General features: G+C 42.5%; 1 protein-coding gene and 1 pseudogene across 1 annotated transcript; one reads left to right on the top strand and one right to left on the bottom strand.

The window, feature by feature from the left end:
• Positions 1-2,531: 2,531 nt before the first annotated feature.
• LOC113110136 (E3 ubiquitin-protein ligase TTC3-like) lies at positions 2,532-16,151 on the bottom strand (annotated as a pseudogene).
• Positions 16,152-20,138: 3,987 nt separating this feature from the next.
• Positions 20,139-21,940, top strand: LOC113110135 (phosphatidylinositol N-acetylglucosaminyltransferase subunit P-like). Its single transcript, XM_026274155.1, has 4 exons — positions 20,139-20,329; positions 20,771-20,843; positions 20,920-21,038; positions 21,163-21,940. The coding sequence occupies exons 1-4, from the start codon at positions 20,245-20,247 to the stop codon at positions 21,279-21,281; spliced, it is 396 nt and encodes a 131-aa protein (XP_026129940.1). The 5' UTR covers positions 20,139-20,244; the 3' UTR covers positions 21,282-21,940.
• Positions 21,941-25,964: the final 4,024 nt, after the last annotated feature.

Genomic DNA, 25,964 nt, shown 5'->3' with positions numbered 1-25,964 from the left:
ATAGGCTAGTCTTATAACAGATGCTACAGTTAAGAGCTACATGGTCTTCAGATATTCCACAGACTTCATGACATGCTGAACTAAAAACATTGTCAATCTTTAGCCTGTAAGCTAAGTGTCTAAATAATAAAATACATGTAATCATTTAGCAGACGCTTTTATCCAAAGCAACTTACAAATGAGATGAGATCTTTCCTGTGGAAGTTATTGTTCACTATGATCTTTATAGCTCTAACTTGAATAGATTCAGTGGAGAAAAATTTATTTGATCTGCTGATATGCAAGTTTGCCCACTTACAAATATAAATAAAGGGTCTGTAATTTAGGTTTATTTTAACGTAAAGACAATACCAACATGTATGGGCCAAAATTACAGATTTCTCTTTTATGACAAAAATCATGAGGATATTAAGTAAAGATCATGTTCATGAAGATATTTAGTAAATCTCCTACTGTAAATATATTAAAACTTCATGTTTGATTAGTAATATGCATTGCTAAGAACTTTCATCTGAACAACTTTAAAGATGATTTTCTCCATATTTCAAATATTGATCTATCCTAAGAAACCCACATCAATGGAGAGATGATTTATTCACGCTTCAGATCATGTTAAGATCTCAAGTTTAGAATAATTGACCCTAATGACAGGTTTTGTGCTCCAGGGTCTCAGATGAAAGATAAATTAATGTGAAATTAAAGCCGCAGCAGGTGGCAACAAATCCTGTTAATAAGAGAGTCATTGCTATACAAATAATGGCTGGTTTTAGAGTTGAAACTTGCACTCTGTGTGATATTGATTAACTTTGTGTTATTTTTTATGCATAACTGTGTGTGTGTGTGTGTGTGTGTGTGTGTGTGTGTGTGTGTGTGTGTTGTGTGTGTCAAGAGAGAATGAGATAAATCAACATGCTTAGTCTTACACAAAACCAGATACTGCTACATATACTGATTTACAGCGTTAAATATCCCTGCACCCTATCTGACCTGAATAGTAATGAATGACTAATATCACAGAATCTAGTATAGAGAGTGTTTATCAGGTTGTGTGTCAGTAATAACGGTCCGTGTTTAGTTACAGTTAACAGACTGATTTGTTTGTATTCGAGTTCAGAATCTTCCAGTGAAAGAACACAGTACATGATGCGCTCTGTAGGAGGGTTTTGGTGAAATACTCAATAACAAATAAACAACAATTATGACGATGCGCATCACATCTGGAGTAAATGACTGAACACGTGTGTGAGCCGTACCTGAGCGAGGCCTCCGTCAGGTGTTTGATCACCATCTTCCCTTCAGAGACGCTCATCCGGAGCCGCCTCAGCGCTCGCTCACGTCTGCTCTGCAGGACACACAGCTGAAGCACACACACACACACACACACAGGCGTCACTGCGGGTCCAGAAACACACACACACACACACACGGCTGGAGCACTCACCTGAGCCATTAGAGATCTCCTCTGGGCTTTCACACACGCGTCTCTGAAGCGCTTGATCTCCTCCTCCAGACTTCAGACGGCTCAACGGCCCACACTGAATTACTGGCAAGCCACACACACACACACACACACACACGTCAGTTTTAGTGATCTAGCACGTGTTATAGTACAGAGCAGCTTCATTGGTCATGATGCAGTTGTATATACATGTGGACAAAAGAGTTGTGCTGAGTTATGGAAAGTTTTGATTCTGCAAGGTTTTATTCCGTTTATATTAATTTGTTGTAGTGACGGCCTAATTACCATTTAAATGCAATTTGTTGAACAGAAATACAGCAACAGTGATATTCTGAAACACTTTCTATAAAAATATAATTTAAAACGCAGCATTAAAAAGATAAAGCGTTCACCACTCCTTCCCTCAGACTCACCTCACATCCAGGAAGTGCTCCAGCTCTGCCTCGTACTCTTTCTGCTTCACACTGATGTCCCTGGTGTGACTAGAGGAACACAGCTTCATTCAGCAGCCAAACAGTGTGTGTGTGTGTGTGTGTGTGTGTGTGTGTGTGTAAGTGATGTTGTCTGTGTGTGTGTGTGTGTGTGTGTGTGTGTGGTGTGTGTGTGGTGTAAGTGATGTTGTCTCTGTGTGTGTGTGTGTGTGTGTCTAACTGGTGTTGTCTGTGTGTGTGTGTCTCTAACTGGTGTTGTCTGTGTGTGTGTGTGTGTGTGTGTGTCTAACTGGTGTTGTGTGTGTGTGTGTGTGTGTGTCTAACTGAATGTTGTCTGTGTGTGTGTGTGTGTGTGTGTGTGTGTGTGTCTAACTGATGTTGTCTGTGTGTGTGTGTGTGTGTCTAACTGATGTTGTCTGTGTGTGTGTGTGTGTGTGTCTAACTGATGTTGTCTGTGTGTGTGTGTGTGTGTGGTGTGTGTGTCTAACTGATGTTGTCTGTGTGTGTGTGTGTGTGTGTGTCTAACTGATGTTGTCTCTGTGTGTGTGTGTGTGGTGTGTGTGTGTGTGTGTGTTGTGTCACTGATGTTGTCTGTGTGTCTGACCTCTCGTGTAAATCTGCCAGGTCTCTGATCTGCATCTTCAGTGTCTTGAGCGTCTCCTGGTTCCTCCTTCTTCTCCTGCTGGTCTCTCCTCACCACCTCCTCTAGTTTCTGCTGGAACATGCTGAGCTCGGTGCTGGCGATCTGAACACAAGCACAGTCACACACACACACACACACACACGAGCGCTTCAGAACGTCTCCACGGATGATTCTCTACCTGCATGCTCAGAGTGATGTTCTGTGTTTCCTCCTGAAGCGCTGAGATCTCCTGGGCTCTCCTCTGCTGCACGGCTTCATGATCCTCCTTCATCTGCTGGATCTCCTTCAACAGCTGCAGCCTCTGCTTCTCCGTCTGGAGCATGTCGCCCTGAACAAACAGGAATCAGTATCAGTTCTGGTTTCTACTGGAGAACGTGTAACAGACACATGACGTTCACTCACGCTGTTCCTCTCGAAGCACACGTATGGCTTCGGTGTTAATGGAGACGTCTGTATGCTCGGCCAGATCCTGTAAGACAGGGTCAGGGGTCAGAGACGGCACCCATCCTGATGACATTCCCCTCATGTGTCTCATCTTACCCGCACACACACAGCCGTGTGTTTGTCCCATGTCTGCTCAGACGCCGGTGTGTGTTCCTGCAGATCTGAGACGGGACAGTCGAGGGCGTACGGGTCGGGGAGGAGCAGGAACACATCTGAGGACACAGACTTCTGCTGATCATCATCGGGGAGGCTGAGGTGAGACGCAGTGAAGCTGAGGGAGTCTGTGAGGGGCCAGAACTCTTCAGCCGAGGGGTTGAGGTGTGACGGAGCGGGGTCTGTCAGAGACACGGCGTGCTTCATCAGCCCGATCAGCTCCTCCATCAGGACGAAGCGCAGAGACTCCAGCAGGAAGCACTCGAGTCCTCCAGCGTCTGAGATCTTCTGCTGCGCCTCCGGAGGAAAGTTCTCCAGCTCGCCCATCATCAGCGGGTCAGACGCACACAGAGGACCGTGCTCCTCCAGGATCTGAGCAAAATAACTGACACACACACCACCAGACAGAGTTCACTCCAGCACATTAGTGACAGCTGCATTCGCTGGTGTTATAGTTATCCTGATATAACACAGCTGTGGGTTTAGCTAATGATGTTGCTCTCGGTGTGAACAGGTCTTTACTCTGGTGTCTCAAATGAGCTACAGAAACAAATCAAAGAGAGCAAACTAAACAAATATCTGATCCTCTATAACAGTGTAAAGGAGACTTAACTCCATCATAACAGTTTGTCATAACCAGTGCTGGGGAAAGTTAGGTTTTTTTTTTTTTTTCCCTAAAGTAATGCATTACAATATTTTGTTACTTCCTTAAAAATGTAACCATGTGGAGAGCATTAGTAGAGATGAGACGCACTCGTATAAACTCTCTTTAGTGGGGTCAGGGTTATTGTCCAGGATCCTCTGGTAATGACTCCGGTGTGATGATCCCGAATACTGCTCCTCAAACTCCTCCAGCTGTCCTCGCAGGTGTTCGGGAACGCTGAACGGATCCATGCTATTCAGGAACATCCTGGAACACCACACACACACACACACACACACACAGTCACCCAAACTGACTCGCTTCTTCACAGACATGATGAACAACGGCTCGACTGAACTCACAGAGAGTCTTCCTCAGAGAAGAGCTCCTCTTCCTCATCCTCCTCATCCCTGGAATGTCCAGCTCTCATCCCAGACAGCACAAACACAGACTGAAACACACACACACACACACACACACACACACACACACAGATGAGCATCAAGCACACCTGTCCTGCGCCGCGACACGGACCACACTCACCTTCAACTCCTTCTGCTTCTTCTTACGATGCCTGTTTTTACTCTTAAAAACTGAGCTCTGAAACACACACACACACACACACACACACACACACACACACACAGTCATCTTCTCAAACTCAGACGAAACGCTTCAGAAACACACTTCAGCACGCGTCTCTTACCATGTGCTCATCATCATCCGTCTTTTTAATGACTAAACAAACAGCATCTGAAGAGAAACAAACAGTTATTTTCATAAACTCCGCGCTCATATAAAACACTAGTTCTGACTCACGTACCGTCTTCAAAATATTGATGGAGAATGAAGTGACAGGAGTGATAGCGCTCTCGATTCGACTCTAGAGTCCAAATAAACAGACGCATGTCTTTAGCCGGAGCCTGTCTTAAATACTCCATTACAGTTAAACCATCACGCTCGAATAACTGTGGAACGCTGCCGAACGTCTGGATGAGCGTCTCCTGCAGCGGTGTGAAGCTGAGAAGAGGCTTCAGGTCCAACTCCTCCAGAAGAGAGCTGTGACGACTGATGAACGACTGCGCAGCTTTCAGACCTGACCACAGAACACATCAGGTTACACACACAGCTCTGGACACAGTGGATGTGAAGAGGAGTGTGACTGAAACACACCAGCGTTATCCAGCTGCTGAGCCCAAAGCTGCAGTCTGGGTTTTGATATGAAGCGTCATGCTGAGCGTTTGGATAAAGACTCGAGCCCAGACACGGTTTCTGGACTCCAGCAGAAGATCCACCAGCTCCCACAGAGCTCCAGGCTCTCTACGGCTCTTTAACACACTCTCATGTCCTTTACTCTCAAATAAATCCAGCCACGGCCGCAGATGATCCAAAATACAAGAAATATTCACTAACTCTTCTTTAAATAGTCCTCTGTTATCATGAATTTGATGTAAAACACGGTCCATATAAATACAGTCTGTGGGTGTCTCTGCAGGAAAGATAAGAACAGAGAAGAGTTATAACAGCGCTTCTGCTCCGTTACACATCTCAGTGTCTCTACTGAACTACACCCTTGGTTAGAAGACCTGTAAGTGTTTTCAGATCCTCATAAGCATTATTATAAAGATGTGTATGTGGACACCTCTCTCTGCCGTGGGGTCTTTAGGGTCGTCTGCAGCCGTTACGCTCTTTCTCTCTTGACGGGCAGAATGTGTCGCCAACTGATGCTGTTTCCGCCGAAGCTTTCCTTCATTTTTAGACCTCAACTTCTTAATACTGTGGAGGTACAGAGAGAAATCAGCACCAACGACAGATGCAGCTCAAGTATGAAATACGATGTGTATGATGTGTTAAACCTCACCTTGTACATTGCTGCTTGATTCTCAATCGTCCAACAGGTTTGATTTTAGGAATAGATGTTTTAAACTGAAAGAGAAGGAGAATCTTAGTGCTTGCTCTCTCAGAGAGAGAGAGAGAGAGAGAGAGAGAGAGAGAGAGAGAGAGAGAGAGAGAGAGAGTGTGAGTGAGTGAGTGTGTGAGTGAGTGTGTGTGTGTGTGTGTGTGTGTGCACGCATCTCACCTCACACTTTATCAGCCCCGTCGAGCAATATATTACAATGTGACAGACCTGACCTCCACAGTCTGGCGTAAAACACAAATCTTTTAGAAAATCCTGCAGTAAACACATAAGAGCAGTGAGCGACTGTGCCATCCTCAGGTTCCTCTCAGAAGCGTGATCACATGTGTGTGTGTCTGACCTTGTCACTCTTATCAGAGAATGAAAGTGTTTTGAGCTTCTTCCAGCAGCTCATATGAAACTGGACTCTGCAGCTCTGACAGCAGATCAGCTGGATGAAGCCCTGAAACAGCACACACTCGTTACAGATCGTCAGACCCATCAGACACAGATCCAGCTCCACACACTCACCTTAAAGTCTGGATCGCTGAAGTAGATCTCCACCGTATGAGAGAGGCAGTGCTGATACCGGCAGACCGCGTCTGCTTTAGGAGGAAACCTACACACCTCTATCAAGTTCTCCAGATGTTCCTTCAGGACAGAAACAGTTCGTATCAGCGCCAGACACACAATGACAGAAGAGAGGGTTTACTTCGGTTTGCTTTAACAGCAGTTTTATATTCGATTGTTCTGAATGGAAACACATCAGCATGTCACGTCTCAAGGACTATTCGGGTTACTCTGGGTTCAGCATCTGCACACAATCACTGTGACTCCAGAGATGCAGACAGGTGAAGGTGAAGAAAGCTCTAGAGCTGCATGATGAACCGTAATCATGATTGGACAGATCCTTCTGTGAAGCAGGGATCTGTAAATCTCCATCTGAAGACCAGAGAAACTCTGAATACACCTCGCAGAAGAGCCCCAGACAATCCCTACAGCACTCGCTGAAGAAGTAGATCACATTACGGCCTGGTGTGAGAGATGGGGCTTAGATTAAGCCAAGAATAGCCCCCTGTTAAACTAAGATATTTAAGCAGCTTTTATTAAAAATGTCTTCAAAGAAAACTTTACAGTTAACTAAATGTATATATTTTAAGATATGTCAGAGCAGGATAATTTGAGTTGAGAACTCAAACATGTATTTTAGTCTGGGACTAGTCTTAAGCCTCGTCTTGCCCTTTCTCTCGTCATATAAACACTATTTTGATCTCTTAAAGGAGAGGAATTGCATCTGTGGGACTCGTTCCTCTCTGTAAAACAGCAGCACGCTCTTTACTGTCGGTTCATCCAGATTTAGGTTGGGTACAGACTGAAGAGCACACACATATTCAGGGGGATCAGAGCCAGAATATTATCTCTCTCTCACTCACACACACACACACACACACACACACCTGCAGACAGGCCGGCTGTGTTTCCTCTACTGTAGTTTTGGTGGTCGGCCAGGTGAGTTTTCCAGGTGTGATGTGTCTCTGGATCATCAGCTGTGCGTTAGTGAAGCACTCCAGAGCTTTAGGAAATCTACAACACAAACACAGACAGGAAATGATGTCAGAGACATTCAGCATGCAGTCCGGCAGCATTCAGATCAACACACTCACCTGTTCTCCTTCAGGTAAACTCTGCCCATCCCATAATGCACCAGCGACTGAAACTTCCTCTCTGACGACTCTAATTTGGTGAACAACCGCTGAGCTTCAGCCAGTTCCTTCAAACACAAGAAACACAATCGATTAACAACTGAAGTTCAGAATGTTTTTATCTGATATCAGGGTTTGTAGTAGCCCTTGTGTACTGAGCTTGATTCTGCACGGACACAGAGAGCTCGTTTAGGACACAGACTTCAGATCAGAACACACTGAACAAACACTGTGTATTTCTACATGGGTTAGTTAGCAGTCTGCCACTCTTTAAACAACAGAGAGCACTTGATGATGTGACGGTGTCTGAAGGATTCCAGGAAGAGAAAGAGAAGAACACCTGCAGAACAGACGACTGGTAATGATCTCTCGGAGATCAAGCGTATGAACGTGTAAACTGCGAGTGTTATAACCAATCGAGTCTGATTTTCATCTGGAAGTCTTTGATTTGAGAGAGATCTGCTGCAGTGAAATATCTCTGGCTTTGGAGGAAATGTGGACACGGTGTGTATGAATATCACATGACAGACTAAACACGCATCTGTCTCAGACATCAGGTCCATCTTCACACACAGACCGGTTTAACACATTTAACAGATGCTTTAATTGACACTGATTGAACGCGAGACGAAAGCACAAGAGGAATGGCATCTGAAAGGTTTTCATTTATAGTGTGTAAAGTGAGCAGTAAAGGGTTAAGACTTCATTCACATGATACTAGCAGAAGTTTCTCTCCATCACAGACCAGGTAAACATCAAGGTGAATTGTGGGTCATTACCTCAGGCTGTCCGACTTCCAGCAGAGCCGTGGCATATCCATACATCAGCACAGATTTATCCAGCTCTGTCAAGCCCAGCTCCTGTCACACACAGAAATACACGGATGAACAAGCGTCCAGAGCATTATCAGTCAACTCTCTACAACACTTTCAAACACCACGGAGCCTGACACGATGTTCAACCAGCGACACACAAGAAGAGATTTCTCCAGCAAGACCTAACAAATCACCACACTTTAACAAACGCAATAGACTAATGAAGATGAACATATCAAATATATCAGCCAAACAATGCAGGCCAGTTAGGCTAGAGTTGAATTATGCTGGTCATCAAAGATGGAGCTCAAGTGTGTCCGAGTCTAGGTCACAGAATGAAGACTTGCGTCTGGACTCGTGACTGGTAGAAACAGACGTCCCATTCACATTCTCCCACACGACAGCATCACACCACACTTCACTATCCACTCCTCATACATCTATTCATTCTCTATCAGTATGTTCTGCAGAGGCAAACATCACAGTTCATCTCTAAACACACAGAGACAGCATTATTAGACACGCATCACACGGGTTCAGAACACACAGTACCGAGGTCCCGCTGGACTCCAGGATCCGGAGCGCCACAGAGAAGGACTGCTGTGCGTTCCTGCAGCGCTGGTCACTCAGAGCCGTGTGAGCCTCCTGGACAGCAGCACAGAAGCGCTTCCTCCTCCCCGCTGAGCTCTCGTCCTCCTGCAGACACACAGCAGCGTCAGAGCACACACACACACACACACACAGAGAGAGAGAGAGATACTCTGACACACACACACACACACACACACACACACACACACTACTGCACTCATCTGCACGCACTCACCCACTCACACAGACACTACTGCACTCACACACACACACACACAGAGAGAGAGAGAGAGAGAGAGAGATACTCTGGACTGACACACACACACACACACACACACACACACACACACACACGCACTCACCCACTCACACAGACACTACTGCACTCACACACACACTCACTCACACACACACACACACACACACACACACACACACTCACACAGACACTACTGCACTCACACACACACACACACTCACTCACTCACTCACACACACACACACACACACACACACAGAGAGAGAGATACTCTGACTGACACACACACACACACACACACACACACACACACTACTGCACTCACACACAACTGCACTCATCTGCACGCACTCACCCACTCACACAGACACTACTGCACTCACACACACACACCACTCACTCACACACACACACACACACACACAGAGAGAGAGAGAGATACTCTGACTGACACACACACAGAGAGAGAGAGATACTCTGACTGACACACACACACTCACTACTGCACGCACACACAGAGAGAGAGATCCTCTGACTGACTGACACACACACACACACAGAGAGAGATACTCTGACTGACACACACACACACACACTCACTACTGCACTCACACACAGAGAGAGAGATACTCTGACTGACACACACACACTCACTACTGCACTCACACACAGAGAGAGAGATACTCTGACTGACACACACACACACACACACACACACACACACACTCACTACTGCACGCACACACACACACAGAGATAGAGAGAGATACTCTGACTGACACACACACACACACACACGCACACACAGAGAGAGAGAGATACTCTGACTGACACACACACACACACACATAAACACACTCACTACTGCACGCACACACACAGAGAGAGAGAGAGAGAGATACTCTGACAACACACACACACACACACACACACAAACACACTCACTACTGCACGCACACACAGAGAGAGAGAGAGAGAGAGAGATACTCTGACAAACACACACACACACACACACTGACCGCTGGAGGGCTCGGAGCGTCTGGGACCGGGGGGTGTTTGCTCCGGACCGCTGGTTTCTCTGGGACAGCAGATGAGGATCTCTTATTCTTTCGTGGACTCATTTCACTAGGACAAATTCATCAGGAATAAACACAGTCTTACAATCGGCTCAGTGAAGTCAGTCCACGCTTCCTAAAGCAGGAGCGGATCTGCTCAAGGACACACACACACACACTCACACACACACACACGAGCGCAGACTGAAACTCACATCCGTGAACACCTCTGAAGATAGATTCAGACACCAGAGCATCACTAGACCTTCTGCTCTGATTTTCATCATAAACTTATGTCATGTCAATGTCTATATAGCTTGTTTTAGCTCAACACTTCACTTTAATGTTTACTGCATGCTAGCTGAAACAATGGGAGTTTTCTATTTGATGTCATACTTTATGAATTAAATAACACTAACAATGAGCATATGACTTAATAAAACCTCAAGCAAAGACTTAAGCAATGTTAAGCTTAGTTTCTAAAAATACACCTGTTCACTTCATATAAACTCAGGTTTACTAAACGATAAAAACAGCAAATAAAACTTTTATATAATACACACACACACACACACACACACACACACACTAATGTTGCAATTAACAACCCAAGATGAATAACTGCTTCAGGACTGTATTAGGTCATGTTAACTAATGCAGTTAACTAATGTTTACAAAAAGAAAGCGTCACCAATATTATTTGAGTAGTGTAAATGTTTCAAGTTCTTCTATTAGTTAAAATGTTAATTCAGGCTGAGATAAGGATCACAAAATGAACATCCTGTTACTGTCCGAAACAAACCCTAAATCATCCGAAGCTTCAATGTAAGATGAAATGAAAGTGAATCTAACCTTATTTAGCATCAGTGACTCTTATTTTACTGTCAATAATAGTTCATGGTTCACTTTAAATTTGTGTAACAAAGCAATAGTCATAGACCACATCAGTTTAATAATTAACATCTCAAATAATAAAACACAGAGAAAAGCTATCACAAAAAACAGCTTCCCCCGTCATTTTGTTAACAATAATCTGGTTAATTACCTCTTTATGTCTTTGACTCGGTCAGCTCGTCCTTCAGTGAACACTCGAGCTCCTGAATTACCTGAAAACAAGTGCATTTTGGTATTAATGCGTCGCATGATTAAGTGATCAGGAACCTGCAGAACCAGACCAACCACACGTCACTGTTAGGAACGAGCGCAGCGGCCCTCGAGAGAAGGAGGAGGAGCAAACACACACACACACACACACACACACACGACAGGAGACACACAGGAAGCACCACAGAAGCTCATTCCAGCACAGGGAAACATCTGAGATCTGTTTGTCTGAAGGGCAGGAGGAGAGCTGGGAACAGACTCAACCCCCTGCTTCAAACTATTTACAACATTTACTGTGAGATAAACAGCTGAAGAGAGAGTTCAGAGTAGGGATGTGACCATTCACTCACGGTTCAAATGGGTTTTTTTCAAAATAAGATTTAAGACAAATAAACTAAATGTGTCCATTTATAATTGCTTGGACAAAACTCTTTGTGAAACCTGAAATATAATACAGGATCGGCCACCGAAATACTGTATCAGGCAGATCACTCGGGGACACTTCACAGATCTTCTTCATGCACTCAGAGCTTGTTACACTCCAAAGAGAAAGGAAAAAATGAAATCGCATTATGACACCCTAACGAAGCAATCGTTTAATTTGAAGAAGGTTCTGAGGCTCAAGAACAGTCATTCCAGTAAATACAAACCATGTTATCCAGGACCAGCATCTTTCAGACGTACAGTGCACAGTCACACTGAAGCTTCCAGCGCTTACATCATCATAACATCCAGTGAACTACACCTAATCATTAGATTTTATTATTATTTTTAAATAAAAAAATATGAAGCAGAATTCAAATAGAACAGAAAGTGCTCAAGTTAGAGAGTCAGCTAAAGATGGAAGATGTTTTTGCTTGTTCTGAAACAAAGGCTCTGATCTTCTGTGTGTTGTACAGAGCAAATCTGCAGGATTTATAAAAGTGTGTCATAACTGAATGAGGATGAAAGAATATAAGAGCACACAGGAACACAACTGTAAGGCAGCAACAGTAACAGGTTGCTCTGAAGAATCCTTTGACCCTTCTCTGTGCTAGATGACCAACACTGCGGTCAGTAAGGTCCCTCACCTGCAGCTTCATCCTGGTGCTTCCAGCTTCCAGACTCCTGGGATTAGAGAAGAACATTACACCAATCAGACTTTACATTCATAAAAGCTCATCTAAACTCAGAACAGTTCATCTCACCGCTCTCTCCTGGACTGAAGACTGAGACGTCACTTCAGACTGATGACTGGGTTTCTGATGAAGACCTGAGGAATCACTGGCCGCGTGTGATCTGCATCACAAAACAAACCTTAATCACTCGCTCATGAAGCAACCCGAGAGCAGCAGCAGAGCACAAACCTGCTTTTAGAAGGAGTTTTCTTGGGTTCAGTTCTCTTGGTCTTGATCGCTGCTGGAACACAACACAATGAAGCGGTGTGTGTTCACTCATAGCTGAAGGTGTGCTGAAGGGTCAGAGGTTACCTGTGCTCTCCTGCAGCTCCGTCAGGAAGCGCTCGTGCTGCTGCTGCAGGTCTCTGTGTCCCTCGGGGTCCGCGCCGCAGGCGTCCAGAGCCACACGGTTGGCCCTCAGAGCTCTCTGATGCTCCCCCAGATAGAACAGAGCATCACAGAAGCGGTAGTGACCCTGAAGACCAGAGAACACGTGACGTGACAGAGCTTCACCACAACTCACTGACAAAACCAATCACATGACTCTCTCTCCATTCACAGAGCAGCTCTTTCACACACTCTCTAAAGCAGAAATCCTCAGACATTCAAATATGTTCAAGCCCAAGTGAAACTGATGATGCTGGCAGTGTTTTGGTGACGCAGCGCTCACCTTGGCCCAGTCTGGCTGTAATATAATGGCTCTCTTTCCGTCTCCAAGTGCTTTCCTGAAAACAGTTCCCACAGTCAGTATCACGGATCCATCATGTTCTTGATTACGGTGTAGGGTTAGCACTAAACTCACAGGTATTTCTCCGAGCGAATGAAGCAGAGCGCTCTGTTCCCGTACAGGATGTGGTTACAGGGGCTGAAGACAGACGAACATTCGATTGAAACACGGGAAACTGAGGTGGATTGGGAATTAAAGCAGTGAGGTTCTTCAGTCACTTACTGGTATTTAATGGCTTTGGTGTACCACTTCAACGCCAGATCATATTTCTTCTTCTGAAATTGCTCATTTCCTTTGTTCTTCATATCTTCGCTTTTCTGGAATGAAAACGGAGTTAAAGGCAGTCTCCTATTTCTGTCCCAGATGCAATTATGCACAATCAGAATCGAACATAATTCCTAAAGATTTTAATAATACTATGAATGCAGTGTGTTAAATATGAACACAAACATGTGGTTTGATCTTAAAGACTCTCACCAATAAAGTCCAAGAGTCCGGCTCTGATTTCAGCTCCTCGATGGCTTTCTTCTTACTGCAGGAAATCACCTGAAGATAACGTGAATCTGTGGGAGCAGACGTTCGTTAGTGAGCGCTAATGAGCACAGACCAGATGCATCAAGAAGCTCACAGCACTGGACACCCGCTAAGATGCCATCATATCTTACATAAATATATATTTAAAAAAATTTATTTTAGTATTTCAAGATATACTAAGTGAACATGTTTTGTTTTCATATTTTTGTTGAACATTGCACTTCTGGAAACGAGACTCACACTCGCTGAAGACGAAGCAGAGCGTCCGGTAGCGGATCTCCACCGATCCCAGATCCAGCAGCTTCTTACCGATGTCTGGAGCTCCAGAGTCCCGCAGCCAACCGATGGCTTCAGGCAAACAGTCCTCGTCCTGCACACAGACACACATCAGAACACACAAACTCCAGTAAAACAAGCGTACAGCAGCGGCGCAGAAACCTACCGCAGAGAACAGTCTGCTCAGGGACACCACGGCTCGGGCTTTCGTCTCCGTGTCCGAGTGAGACAGCTGAACAACACAAGACAACATCAGACCTGAGAGAGTCATGAAACACTAACACACGTGTCTGGAGATGTTAACACATATGAACATCAGTGAAAGCCCTCTTCTCCCAGTTTCCCACAGCTGCACGAGCCCATCGCTGGTGTGAATGATCAGGGCTGAAACGGGTTTCATACGTACGCCTCTCTCCATGGCATCCAGAATGCTTTCCAGAATCTCAATCTTCTCAAGCCTCTTCAGACTCAGATCATTTGACACACTGAAAAACAGACAATGAGAAACTCATTTTTAGACTGGGTGATTTTTGCTGGTTTACTATAGAATACTATTTTCCACATTCTTCAAAAAAGATTATGTTCAGCAGAAGAAACTCATTCAGGTTTAAAACCACTTTTGAGTGAGTATATTATGGTATAAACAAAAGATTATAGCAGAATTGACAGATGGATGAATATATATTTTTGCCATCTAGCCCACCCTTTTTTTAATATAATGTTTTGCCACAACAGTTTTGAATGAAAATATTAGTTAAGAGAAACAAATTTCCCAGCCCATGACATACAGCTGACGAAGTGCTCTCCGAAGGAGCGTAACACAGAGCATCTCACTAGTTAACACAATCTGTAATGTGAGAAGCGCTATATAAATAAAGGGGACTTGACTAGTTCTTGACTAGTTGACAGTTTCCTGAAGACACTCACTTGGAGTCCAGGAAGCCCATCTCCACGGCCCAGAAGGTGGTGGGGTGATTGTCCTGCTGTCTCAGGAGGATGTGCCACCAGAACACAGACACATGCATCAGATGACCCACGTGCTTCTTCACCTCGGGCTTGATCCTGCTCCAGCGCTCGTAGATGACGTCTGTCAAACACATCTACACTGAATCACCTGCAGCGGATCACCAACACTACACACTACACAGAGCTGTGTCACTCACCGGGCGGATCCATGTGGATGTACGGGAACTGGCTCTGATAGATCTGAGAGAGAAACAGGGAATCACAGGTGTGTTCAGCACAGTCGGACGCCTTCGTCTCTATTCTACTCACGATCTTGGTTCTGTGAAGCACCACGTCTGCTCGCTCCTCCAGATCCGAGTCATCCGAGTCTGACATCCTTCTGAAACACAAACACACAGCATGCAGGCTTCACACTCTCCGGAGCGGACTACACTTCTTCAGTTATGTTTCCCACAAAGCACCTCTTCTGAGCCAATCCTGCTTCCAAATCATTTAACATCAAGCCATGTATTTTACTCCCAGTACCCGATTTTTACCGGGATCCCTTCTGAAAAGCCAGTGGGCTAGTTTTGCTGTGAAAACCTAGCAATTGTGCTACTTTAAGCGACCCCAATAACGTGATATTTAACGTTAGCCCAGAAAATGCTTATTTCACCGCGTGGTGTCCGCACCCCCTTCGAACATTGGGCTGGTTTTTGTGTTGCAACTGTGCAGGTTTGTTGTAAGTTACACTGTTCCAGACAAACACCCTTACAATAATTCGGCAGTTTGAAACAGCAACACACGCTCGTGCTTTAGCTGGATAATGTGATATATGAAGGGATTATATGTGATATATGAAGGGTTGTCCGGGTTAGGGCGGTGTTGGGGGAGGGGTCCTCACCTGAGCGCGTCTGATGGAGCTTTTCTCCTCAGCTCGTTTGATTTAAATGATTGTCGTGAAATGCACATGAAACAAGAAACCGAGTATCGCTAACAGTCGGGCCTAGTTTTTACTTTGATAAAGCACACATGCCTGTAAACCTACACGAGGACTAACACGTTTAATGGTCAATCAGATGAACTTCGTCGAGAAGTTAAACGCGATGCTTTTGTGCCGCAGATGCTGCAGAAACTTACCTCAAATAACTAGCGCTGCAGATGTTTGCCTGAAACGTAGCTGTCGCGCAAACACCTGAGGAAGGTTCTTACCGGGAGACATCCCGCGGTGCTGTGAATGTGTTTAACGGGGTTTATTACCTGTGTTTGGAGCACAGCGCTGCTTGATTGTTTTCTGGAGCCGTTGATTTCTCTCGCGCATGAACTGCAGCGCGAGCGCGCGGGAGAAACGTTCCCGCCCTCTGGTGTTCCCGCCAAGTATAGCATCCGATTAGATTTTTTTTTCCAGAAATATAATTCAATACAAAACATTGAACATTTATTGTAATGGCCTACATGGGAGAGAGAAAAACTGAGAAAATAAAAAAACACAATGTACTACCGTTCTATAATACGAGATGTCTTCAGAGCATTTTGATTGGATATATATAAACATACAAACGTCACCTGGAGCATAAAATCAGTCATAAGGAAATATAACGGAGATTTCTACATAATCTGAAAGCTGAATAAATAATCTTTCCATTGATATATGGTTTGTTTGGAAGGGACAATATTTGGCTGAGAGACAACTAATCTGGAATCTGAGGGAGCAAATCGAAATATTGATTTATTTGTTTACAGTAACTGATGGTATATTCCGATGTGTGTTGTCTCACTAGTGTTCTCTAGACAGTGAAATAGTGTAAAAATGTGTCATGAGGCCAAAGCTGGGGTCAAAAGTGAAGATGTTTTGACTAAACTACAAACCCGATTCCAAAAAAGTTGGGACACTGTACAAATTGTGAATAAAAACAGAATGCAATGATGAAGTTTCAAACTTCAATATTTTATTCAGAATACAACATAGATGACATCAAATATTTAAACTGAGAAAACTTATAATTTTAAGGGTAAAATAAGTTGATCTTAAATTTAATGTCATCAACACATCTCAAAATTGTTGGGACAAGGCCATGTTCACCACTGTGTGCATCTCCTCTTCTTTTATAACAGTCTGCAGACGTCTGGGGACTGAGGAGAAGGTCACTGCATCCAGTATGGTTTTCCAGCCTTGACCCTTACACAGAGATTGTTCCAGATTCTCTGAATCTTTGGATGATATTATGCACTGTAGATGATGATAAGCTCAAACTCTTCTCTGAGAAACTCCTTTCTGATATTGCTCCACTATTTTTCACCGCAGCATTGGGGGAATTGGTGATCCTCTGCCCATCTTGACTTCTGAGAGACACTGCCACTCTGAGAGGATCTTTTTATACCCAATCATGTTCCCAATTGACCTAATAAGTAGCAATCGAGTAATCGAGTGGTCCTCGAGCTGTTCCTTATATGTACATTTAACTTTTCCGGCCTCTTATTGCTACCTGTCCCAACTTTTTTGGAATGTGTAGCTCTCATGAAATCCAAAATGAGCCAATATTTGGCATGACATTTCAAAATGTCTCACTTTCAACATTTGATATGTTATCTATATTCTATTGTGAATAAAGTATAAAATGTATGAGATTTGTAAATTATTCCATTTCTTTTTTACTCACAATTTGTACAGTGTCCCAACTTGTTTGGAATCAGGTTTGTATCTGATTTGACCTGGAACTCTGAAGTTTACACAGACTGGTGTGTAGAAAGTGGTGAATTGTTTCATGAATTGTATGCTAGCAATCAAGAAAAACTGAAACACCATTTATTTAAAAAAAAGAGGTATTTTTAAGATGAAATGACAATTCGGTGCAATTCTGAGAAAATCGTTGGATTTGTGAGATATAAACTTGCAATTGCAAGGGAAAAATGGTGAGATGTTGCAATAACGTTTTATTGTGTATTCATCAGATTGTTCATCAGGGCTGAAACATGATTATCCTTCTCTCTCTCTCTCTCTCTCTCTCTCTTTAACCTGTGGTCAGATATAAATAAATAAATAAATAATTCCTAATAAAATCAAATAAACTCCTTTTAAAATAATAAATCGATGTGATCTTTATTAGAAGCCTAGGTTTAAAGAACACTTATATTGTTCTACCAGTTCTTCTTAATATCATATACAGAGCAGATAAGATGAAGGAAACATGCTGAAGTAAATTATTCTCTAACATAGGTCACTGACGACATCATTAATTCATGTTTAAAGAATTCTGAATTGATAAACTCACATGTACATATAGTTCAGAGCCATACCTTCAATGATGAGTGTGATCTGGGTTTGCACGAGACGTGTCTCTTCAAGAATGAACAGCAAACTCATCTCACTGAAGCCTAGCCCTGCAAACACACACACACACACACACACACACACGGAGACACACACACACACACTCTCTCTCACACACACACACACATGTTTGTTTTAGTGTAAAGTGTGTTCATCCCATAGGTGTAATGGTTTTTATACTGTAGAAACTGTATATTCTATGGCCCTTCACCAACCCTACACCTAACCCTAACCCTCACAGGAAACTTTGTGCATTTTTACTTTCTCTAAAAAACTCATTCTGTATAAGCGTTATACAGAGTTGTGTCCTGATATGTCACAAACACAAGAGCACACACACACACACACACACACACACACTGACACACACACCCATACACACACCCACCCACACACACAGAACACAGCTTCTTCAAGGCTGAGTTGTTCAAACACAGGTCTAATCAGGAACGTTCCCAAAACATCCAGAGATATTTAGTACTTCTTCCCATGCAGCTAGAGGTCTGAGTCAATATTCTACAATATTTTCTAATTTCTCAAACCAAGGACATGTGTGTACTTCTATATAGTTAAAGTTTCACATGGGGAAGTCCTTCAAATCATTTAATATTTTGAAGAACGATATTTATTAACAACTTAATAAACCACTTGAAAGGATTCGTATTGAATCAGCAGTGGATTCCAGAATCCAAACCTTCATCTGAGAAACTCTCCAGAAACTTCCCTTCAGTGACATCCTGGGGTGTAAAACTGCTTTAAAATAAAGTAACAAAGTGTTTTTTGAGAATGTAGAAATGCTGAGTTTTCTGTGAGGGGCAGTGATAGATTAGCTTATATTCACAGATCATAACTGATCCTTTCATAAACAGAACTGAAAAATTGTACACTTGTAAATTACACAAACTGTACACTTGTAAATCTGCACATTCCTTACAGTGGTTCTTGTTTAGTTTTTTACAATCCGTTAGAAGCACACCAGTCTCTGGGTAAACTGTGGATCATTTATCATTACTTTGGAACAAAATGCATTCAATAACAAACTACACAAATTGTCTTACTCACCTAACCCTAAACAACTGCAAAACTATGCACCTTCAATCCAGTTTACACTGCTTTACACAACTGTTAAGATTGAGTTAAAAACCTAACACAACACAAAAATGAATAAGACAGAAATTTGCTACATTATTCCATTGCAATATTCTGAATTACTGTAAAAAAAAATACAAAGCAGTTTCATATAGTTAAAAATCTACAAAAGCATTAGTTTTTCACTTTGAGACAACAAGGTGAAGATCCACAGCTGAAGGTAATGGAACGATCAGAGAAAGGGCTGATGGGAACTGAAGTCCAGAATCAACACAGCGCCCTCTGCTGGCTGGGAAGGGCACCAGCTGCTCCCTCAATACTGTCTTTAGCTGTGTTTGATTGATCAAAGCCTTTGCTGGTGTCTTGGCAGAATGAGTTGAATTTCGGACATTAATGAAGTGTTTTGGTAGTTTAAGTGCAGTGTGAATGTGAAATGAGCTGCTGTTTCAAGAAGAAATTTGGTTAAGAGAACTGAAGAGTTTTGAAAAATGGGGGGTGAATGAACAGTGCTCTCTTCCTCCCTCAATACTCATGACTGAAGTGTCCTTGAGCAAGGCACTGAACCCTGGGTGTTGCCCATTGCCCTGGTTGTTCTATAAGTGTTCACTTCTCACTTCTGTGTGTGTGTGTGTGTGTGTGTGTGTTCACTTCTCACTTCTGTGTGTGTGTGTGCACTTGGAAGGGTTAAATGCAGAGCACCAGTCTCGAGTATGGGTGTACTTGGCAAATGTCATGACTTTCACTTTCAAACTCATTGTGTGTGCAAATATAAAATAAAGCCTGACATCATTTGGTATTGTGTGTGTGTGTGTGTGTGTGTGAGAGAGAGAGTGAGTGTCTCCAGGCCGCGCGGGGGCAGTGTTGATCATTAGGCGGCGCGCCTGCGCAGAAGATCGAGGACGCAGCAGCAGAGAAGAGTTATTTCCGAGTCGGTATTATTTCTGAAGTTCTAGACTCGGTTGTGTCTGTTTGTTGGAACTGAGAGCTGATGATGGTGGAGAACTCTCCTTCTCCTCTGCCAGAGAGAGCCATCTACGGCTTCGTGCTGTTTCTGGGCTCGCAGCTCGTCTTCTGTACGTCTCTCCCTCATCTGCGGCTAGCACGAACTCTTTAACTGTGACGTTAATATTTAACTGTCATGTATATATGTATATAATATACGTACATATATCTATCCAGTGTTGGGAAGGTTACTTTGGAAATGTATCAAGTTACAGATTACAAGCTAGAAGTGTAACTATTTCAATTACTTTATTAAAATGTAACTGATTGGATGTAACATTTGAATTTGTTACATTTTAAATGGACCTTTTCTGATTACTTTCCCAAATTTCTGATGAATGTTTTCAACTGTTAATAATTCTGACCCCTGTAAAGCAGACAGGGTTAACACGACAGAAGAACTCTAGACTGATTACTGACTTCAGAATCATTCTTCACTTCAGTTCAGATTATCATCTGTGTGTGTGTGTGTGTGTGTGTGTGTGTGTGTGTGTGTGTGTGTGTGTGCTCAGGTCTGTATGTGGTCTGGGCTGTGGTTCCTGACGCTTGGCTTCACTCGGCTGGACTGACGTACTGGCCTCAGAAGTGAGTGGATCTGATGCAGGTCATGTGTTGATGTGTTGATGAGTCGAGGCTGATGTCCTGCACTCGTGTGTTTCAGATACTGGGCTCTGGCGGCACCCATCTACCTGCTGGTCACTTTAAGCACCTGTCTAGTGCTGCTGTTCGGGGTGAATCTCATGAACACGGCTCCGCTTGCATCCGTGCACAACATCACAGGTGACATCATATCCTGCTAATAATCACACTTCTGCTCTCACTTGCTTGTACTAAATTTACTAGTGATTTTAATCATCTCGCATTGTTCAATCAAAGGGTTTCTTGTTCATTATTTGTGGTGTAGATCACTACGCCAAGAGTCAGCGTGCGGACGAGGATCAGGACGGAGCCATTCCCAGACTCCGAGACGTTCCCATCAGTGAAGTAAACCGTGTCTTCTTCCTGGATCCTGGCGCGCAGTGATGTGTTTGCTCAGGGTTTAGACGATCAGATCCATCATCCTCGTGACAGGCCTGAGATCTGACCGTCAGGTGACCCTTGACCCTTGGACAGACCTGTGCTGTGTCTCCAGAGCATCGCACACACACTGAAGCGATGATCTACTTATGAAGCACTTCAGCAGAGCTTCAGGTTTTCCTCAAACTCCTGATCTGTGGTGTGTGGTCAGACCGTGACCTCTGTGACCTCAGGCTGAGGTGAAACAGACCTGTGTTCCTGCAGACATTGACCCTCGTGAGCAAACAGTCCGGTGACCAGCCGTCATTTGACCTATGACCCCATGACCCTGTGACCTCACCACACGGAGGAAAACTGCTGCTTTTCTTATGTTTGTTTAATGTATTAGAATACAATGTCTTTCATTATACTGCAAAACAATTACATGATGAAGAAGTCACGACAACATAGATTTTTATAAAAAAAAAAAACGTTTTTGAACTTGATATGATTTAAGTTGTACAGCCAGTTTGATTCAACCTAAACATTTCTGGCAGCAGCTGACTTCTATACAGTCTAGAATTGTCTATGTGTTATTCACACACTGTTGTTATCAATCATCCAGCCTGTTTTAAACTTTATACTGTTATTAATATTATTAATATTAAATGGAACCCATGTTGAGCAATTCTGTTTTTATTTGTGTTTAGATTTTAACAGAAATTCCAATAACATAGAAATGAAACTCTTAAAGGGACAGTTCATCATTATTCACTCACATTCAAGTTGCTCTAAACTTGCATGGGTTTCTTATTCATAAAAATGTATTTTGAAGAAAATCGTATTTCCCTCAATGGGGACCATCATCTGTTTAGCTTCAGACCTTCTTCAGAATATATTGTATGTTCAGCAGAAGAAACTCCTACATGTTTGGAACATCAACATGTCAGTTTTTGGTGAGCTGTCCCTTTAAGGCCGCCCCCAGCGGAGGATCTTCCTGGGATCAGATGTGTGTTTGGTGTTTGATGGTGCAGTGTTTCTGCTGGTCTCGTTCCCGTGGATCCACAGCGCTTCCTCAAACACACCGATGTGTTTCCTGAACAGCGTTCCTCTTCCTGACGGCCGCACGCTTGGCTCTCGGCTCACTACTGAGTTCATGTTATAGAAGTGTGACACGATCCCACCAACATCACACACTAATAAACTGCCCCATGCAGCAACAATTAAACGTCTTCTATCTGCTGTTATGCCCTCATCAATGCCAAAATCACGCATGCATACTTAAACAATTTTTAAAAATGTGTTAGGTTTACATCTTGTGTTTTAGGCAGTGAATTAATAAAAAAATAAAACAAAGTTTGAGACTCCTGCTGCTGCTGGATTACATAATGAATACAAAATAATACTGTAAAATGCTAAATGTTGTCTGGAGGAGAGATCTCATGCTGCTGTTTCAGTGCAATATTAAAACTCATTACTCAAGTCACTATTTCAGTTATGAGAACTAATCTCTGTTTAGACGCCAGGGTTAGTTTAACTCTGATTAATGATCATTATGATTGTTAGACCTGCACAGCTGATACAAATACATTATAAGATCCTTTCGTTAACATTCACATTAAGTTATGAAAACATTATTTCACTGTGTTCTCTGAACATTTAAACAGCCGTTGTTTAAAAAATGTTGTAGTTGTGTGAACATTGAGGGAACGTTACATTGTATCATTTCACAAACTAAAGAATGTTACTTTTGAATGTTCTCTGAAACAATTAACATTTAATATCATTAGATGAAGTCCAACTGGAATGTTACATTAAACACATATGAATATATATGTTTAAATAATGTTTTTGTGCTAATGTTTGGAGAACATTACTGACGAGCAGATAACACTGAATGAACGCTCTATTAATGTTACTGGAAGAGCATTATTTGATAACTTTGGAGAAGTTTGGCAGGAGATTGTGAGAAGGCTCCTGCAGGGACAGTGAACATGCGTGTGTTAATTAAACATGCTAACCATCATCACTGTAACATCACACACCATTCACACAGAACTCAAACCACTCCGAGAGAAATGTTTAGATATGGTTTATTGATGAGCTTCTTGTGACACAGAGTAATTATCTAAATCAACAAGAAAATCAGAATGAATCGCTGTTGTATGTGCACTAAATCTGAATAAACACTGTATAATGTACCATATTATGGCTTGTGAAATAAGCTTTAGAGAAGGATCCGAAGACATTTAAATGTTCATGTTCATATTCCTGATTTCATATTTCTCAACAGAAATGAAGGAATGCCGTCCGTCTTGGATCTGGTGTGACGCGACATGTCTGAATGGCTTCGTATCAGCAGGGCACTTTAAAGGGCACTTCATCAAATGAATGTTCCAGGCTTTACTGAGGATTACAGGAGGACACGTTCTCTGAAAGAGCTCGTCTGGTTCTGTCTGAAGCTCCTCCAGACCGACGAGGTACAGATGAAACCGCTGTGGAAGCTCCAGTCCACCACAGAATAAAACAAGAGTGACTCAACCCGCTCATCTGAGAGAAAAGGCCCGAATTATCAAAGAAATGGTCAGAATTGTGAGGTATAAACTAACAATTCTTAGACAACAAGTCCAAGATTTGAGATATAAAATAACAACATGGGGGGAAGAAAATCTGAATTTTACACAAAAAAAAACATTGTGAGAAAAAAATCAGAATTTTACAAAAAAAAAAAGAAAAGAAAACATATACACACAAAAAACAAATGTGAGAAAACTATCTGAATTTTAACAACAACAAAAACAAAAACAACCTCACATTTAACCAATTCTGAATAGTATGCTGAAAAGTTGCAGTGGGACAGAGCTTCCACAGACTGTGATGTCATGTGATGTCATGATGTTATGTGATGTCATGTCATGTGATGTGATGTTGTGATGTTATGTGATGTCATGTGATGTGATGTCATGTCATGTGATGTCGTGATGTGATGTCATGTCACGTTATGTGATGTCATGTGATGTCGTGATGTGATGTTATGTGATGTCATGTGATGTGATGTCATGTGATGTCGTGATGTGATGTCATGTCACGTTATGTGATGTCATGTGATGTCGTGATGTGATGTCATGTGATGTCATGTGATGTGATGACATGTCATGGGATGTGATGTCATGTGATGTGATGACATGTCATGGGATGTGATGCCATGTGATGTCATGTTGTGATGTGATGTGATGGAGCAGGTGAGTGCTGGCTGTAATGATTCTGATTCGATGGAATGAAAATGAGGCTGCAGAACTCCAGCTCACTGCTCTAAACACATCATAAACATATCACCTCATCATTTATTCAATAAAAACACTCATTTTGTATTTCTAATTGAATTTGTTTAGAGTCTGATCACATGAGTCCAAACAGAGATCCATCCCTGCACATCACGAGTGTGTTCTGTTCAGCAGGACAGATTCAGATGCTCTTAGACATGTTTAATGACAACTAACAAAAATATGGTCTAAAAACATTAGGCTGAGATTACCAGAGTTATGATAGTGTTACTTCTTAATGCTTTTTAAATGTTCAAAATGTTTCATTTTATCACTTTGCAAACATTACGGAATTGTTACTTTTAAAAGTTCTCTGAACATTCTGAAACAAAAACATAAAAAACTAAAAACAAGTTCGATGAACATTCAACTAAACCATTATAGGAGAAACTTCCCATGAATAATGAATGAATCAAATTCCAGTGCAACAGTTTTGAGGATGTCATGAAAGACCAGATAACTTTGAACAAATGATCTATTAATATTCCTAACAGAACATGTTCATAACTTTGAGAGAAGCTGTAGTTCCCTGTGTTTTCACTGTTATACAGCAGGAGGCGCTCTCACACATCTTCTGATCATTATCTGCCTAGAGTGACCCAATCAGAGAAGTGCTTCAGTTTGGTGTGTTAATGACTTCATCTGTGTTTTGATCAGTGATATAAATCTGATCCAGACATAGTCTTTGACAAAAATAAAATTTTCTCAGCTTTTTGTTCAGTATAGTTTTTTTTTTTAGTTTAATGAAACTTGCTCACTTTAAAGTGTTGATAAAAAAAGTTTAAAAGCAGAGGCGTTGTTCTTTTATGTTGACATTCTCTGCTAAAAGACTAAATATTGCATGTTCAGATATTTATTCAAAATATTCTGGAGGCCATGAAAGTTTTGTGAAAGTGATTCATGTTTGGCAGGTAAAGAGTTAAAGTCCTCCACACAATCTGACTTTGCTGATTAGTTAGGGACACTTTATTTACAGAGATATCTTCGACTTAATTGAACTTACACTAATCAAACTGAACTGAGCTCAACTAAATGATGATGAGGTGTTTGCTATCGTCCTTCTGCATTATTTCCTATTTAATACTGTAAAGCTGCTTAAACACGATCTGTATTGTTAAAAGCACTGTATAAATAAAGATCCCTTGACTGATTCTGTTCACACTACACAACCAGGTCAGTGATTCTGAAGGATCATGAACGTGACTGATAACTGATTGTCGACGAGCTCACAGCCTCGCTCTCACTGCTGTTAAATCTAACGTGTCTGTAATCGTTAATCGTGAGGTGTTCGTTAGTGACATGAGGCTCGGTCTTTGGTCTCGTGTGCGACTGAACGCTGATGTGTGTCACGTCTGCTGCTGCGGTTCGACTGAACGAACAGAAACAC

Source organism: Carassius auratus, chromosome 10 (genome assembly GCF_003368295.1).
Source record: "Carassius auratus strain Wakin chromosome 10, ASM336829v1, whole genome shotgun sequence".
Classification (NCBI taxonomy): Eukaryota; Metazoa; Chordata; class Actinopteri; order Cypriniformes; family Cyprinidae; genus Carassius; species Carassius auratus.
Note: the sequence above shows the minus strand (reverse complement) of the source record. Positions and strands in the feature narration are given on the sequence as shown.

Excerpts from the sequence above, each read along its gene's own strand:
- LOC113110135 (XM_026274155.1), top strand. The coding sequence starts at position 20,245 with ATGATGGTGGAGAACTCTCCTTCTCCTCTGCCAGAGAGAGCCATCTAC. Across the intron at positions 20,330-20,770 it reads GGGCTCGCAGCTCGTCTTCT|GTCTGTATGTGGTCTGGGCT; the intron begins GTACGTCTCTCC and ends GTGTGTGCTCAG. Across the intron at positions 20,844-20,919 it reads CTGACGTACTGGCCTCAGAA|ATACTGGGCTCTGGCGGCAC; the intron begins GTGAGTGGATCT and ends CGTGTGTTTCAG.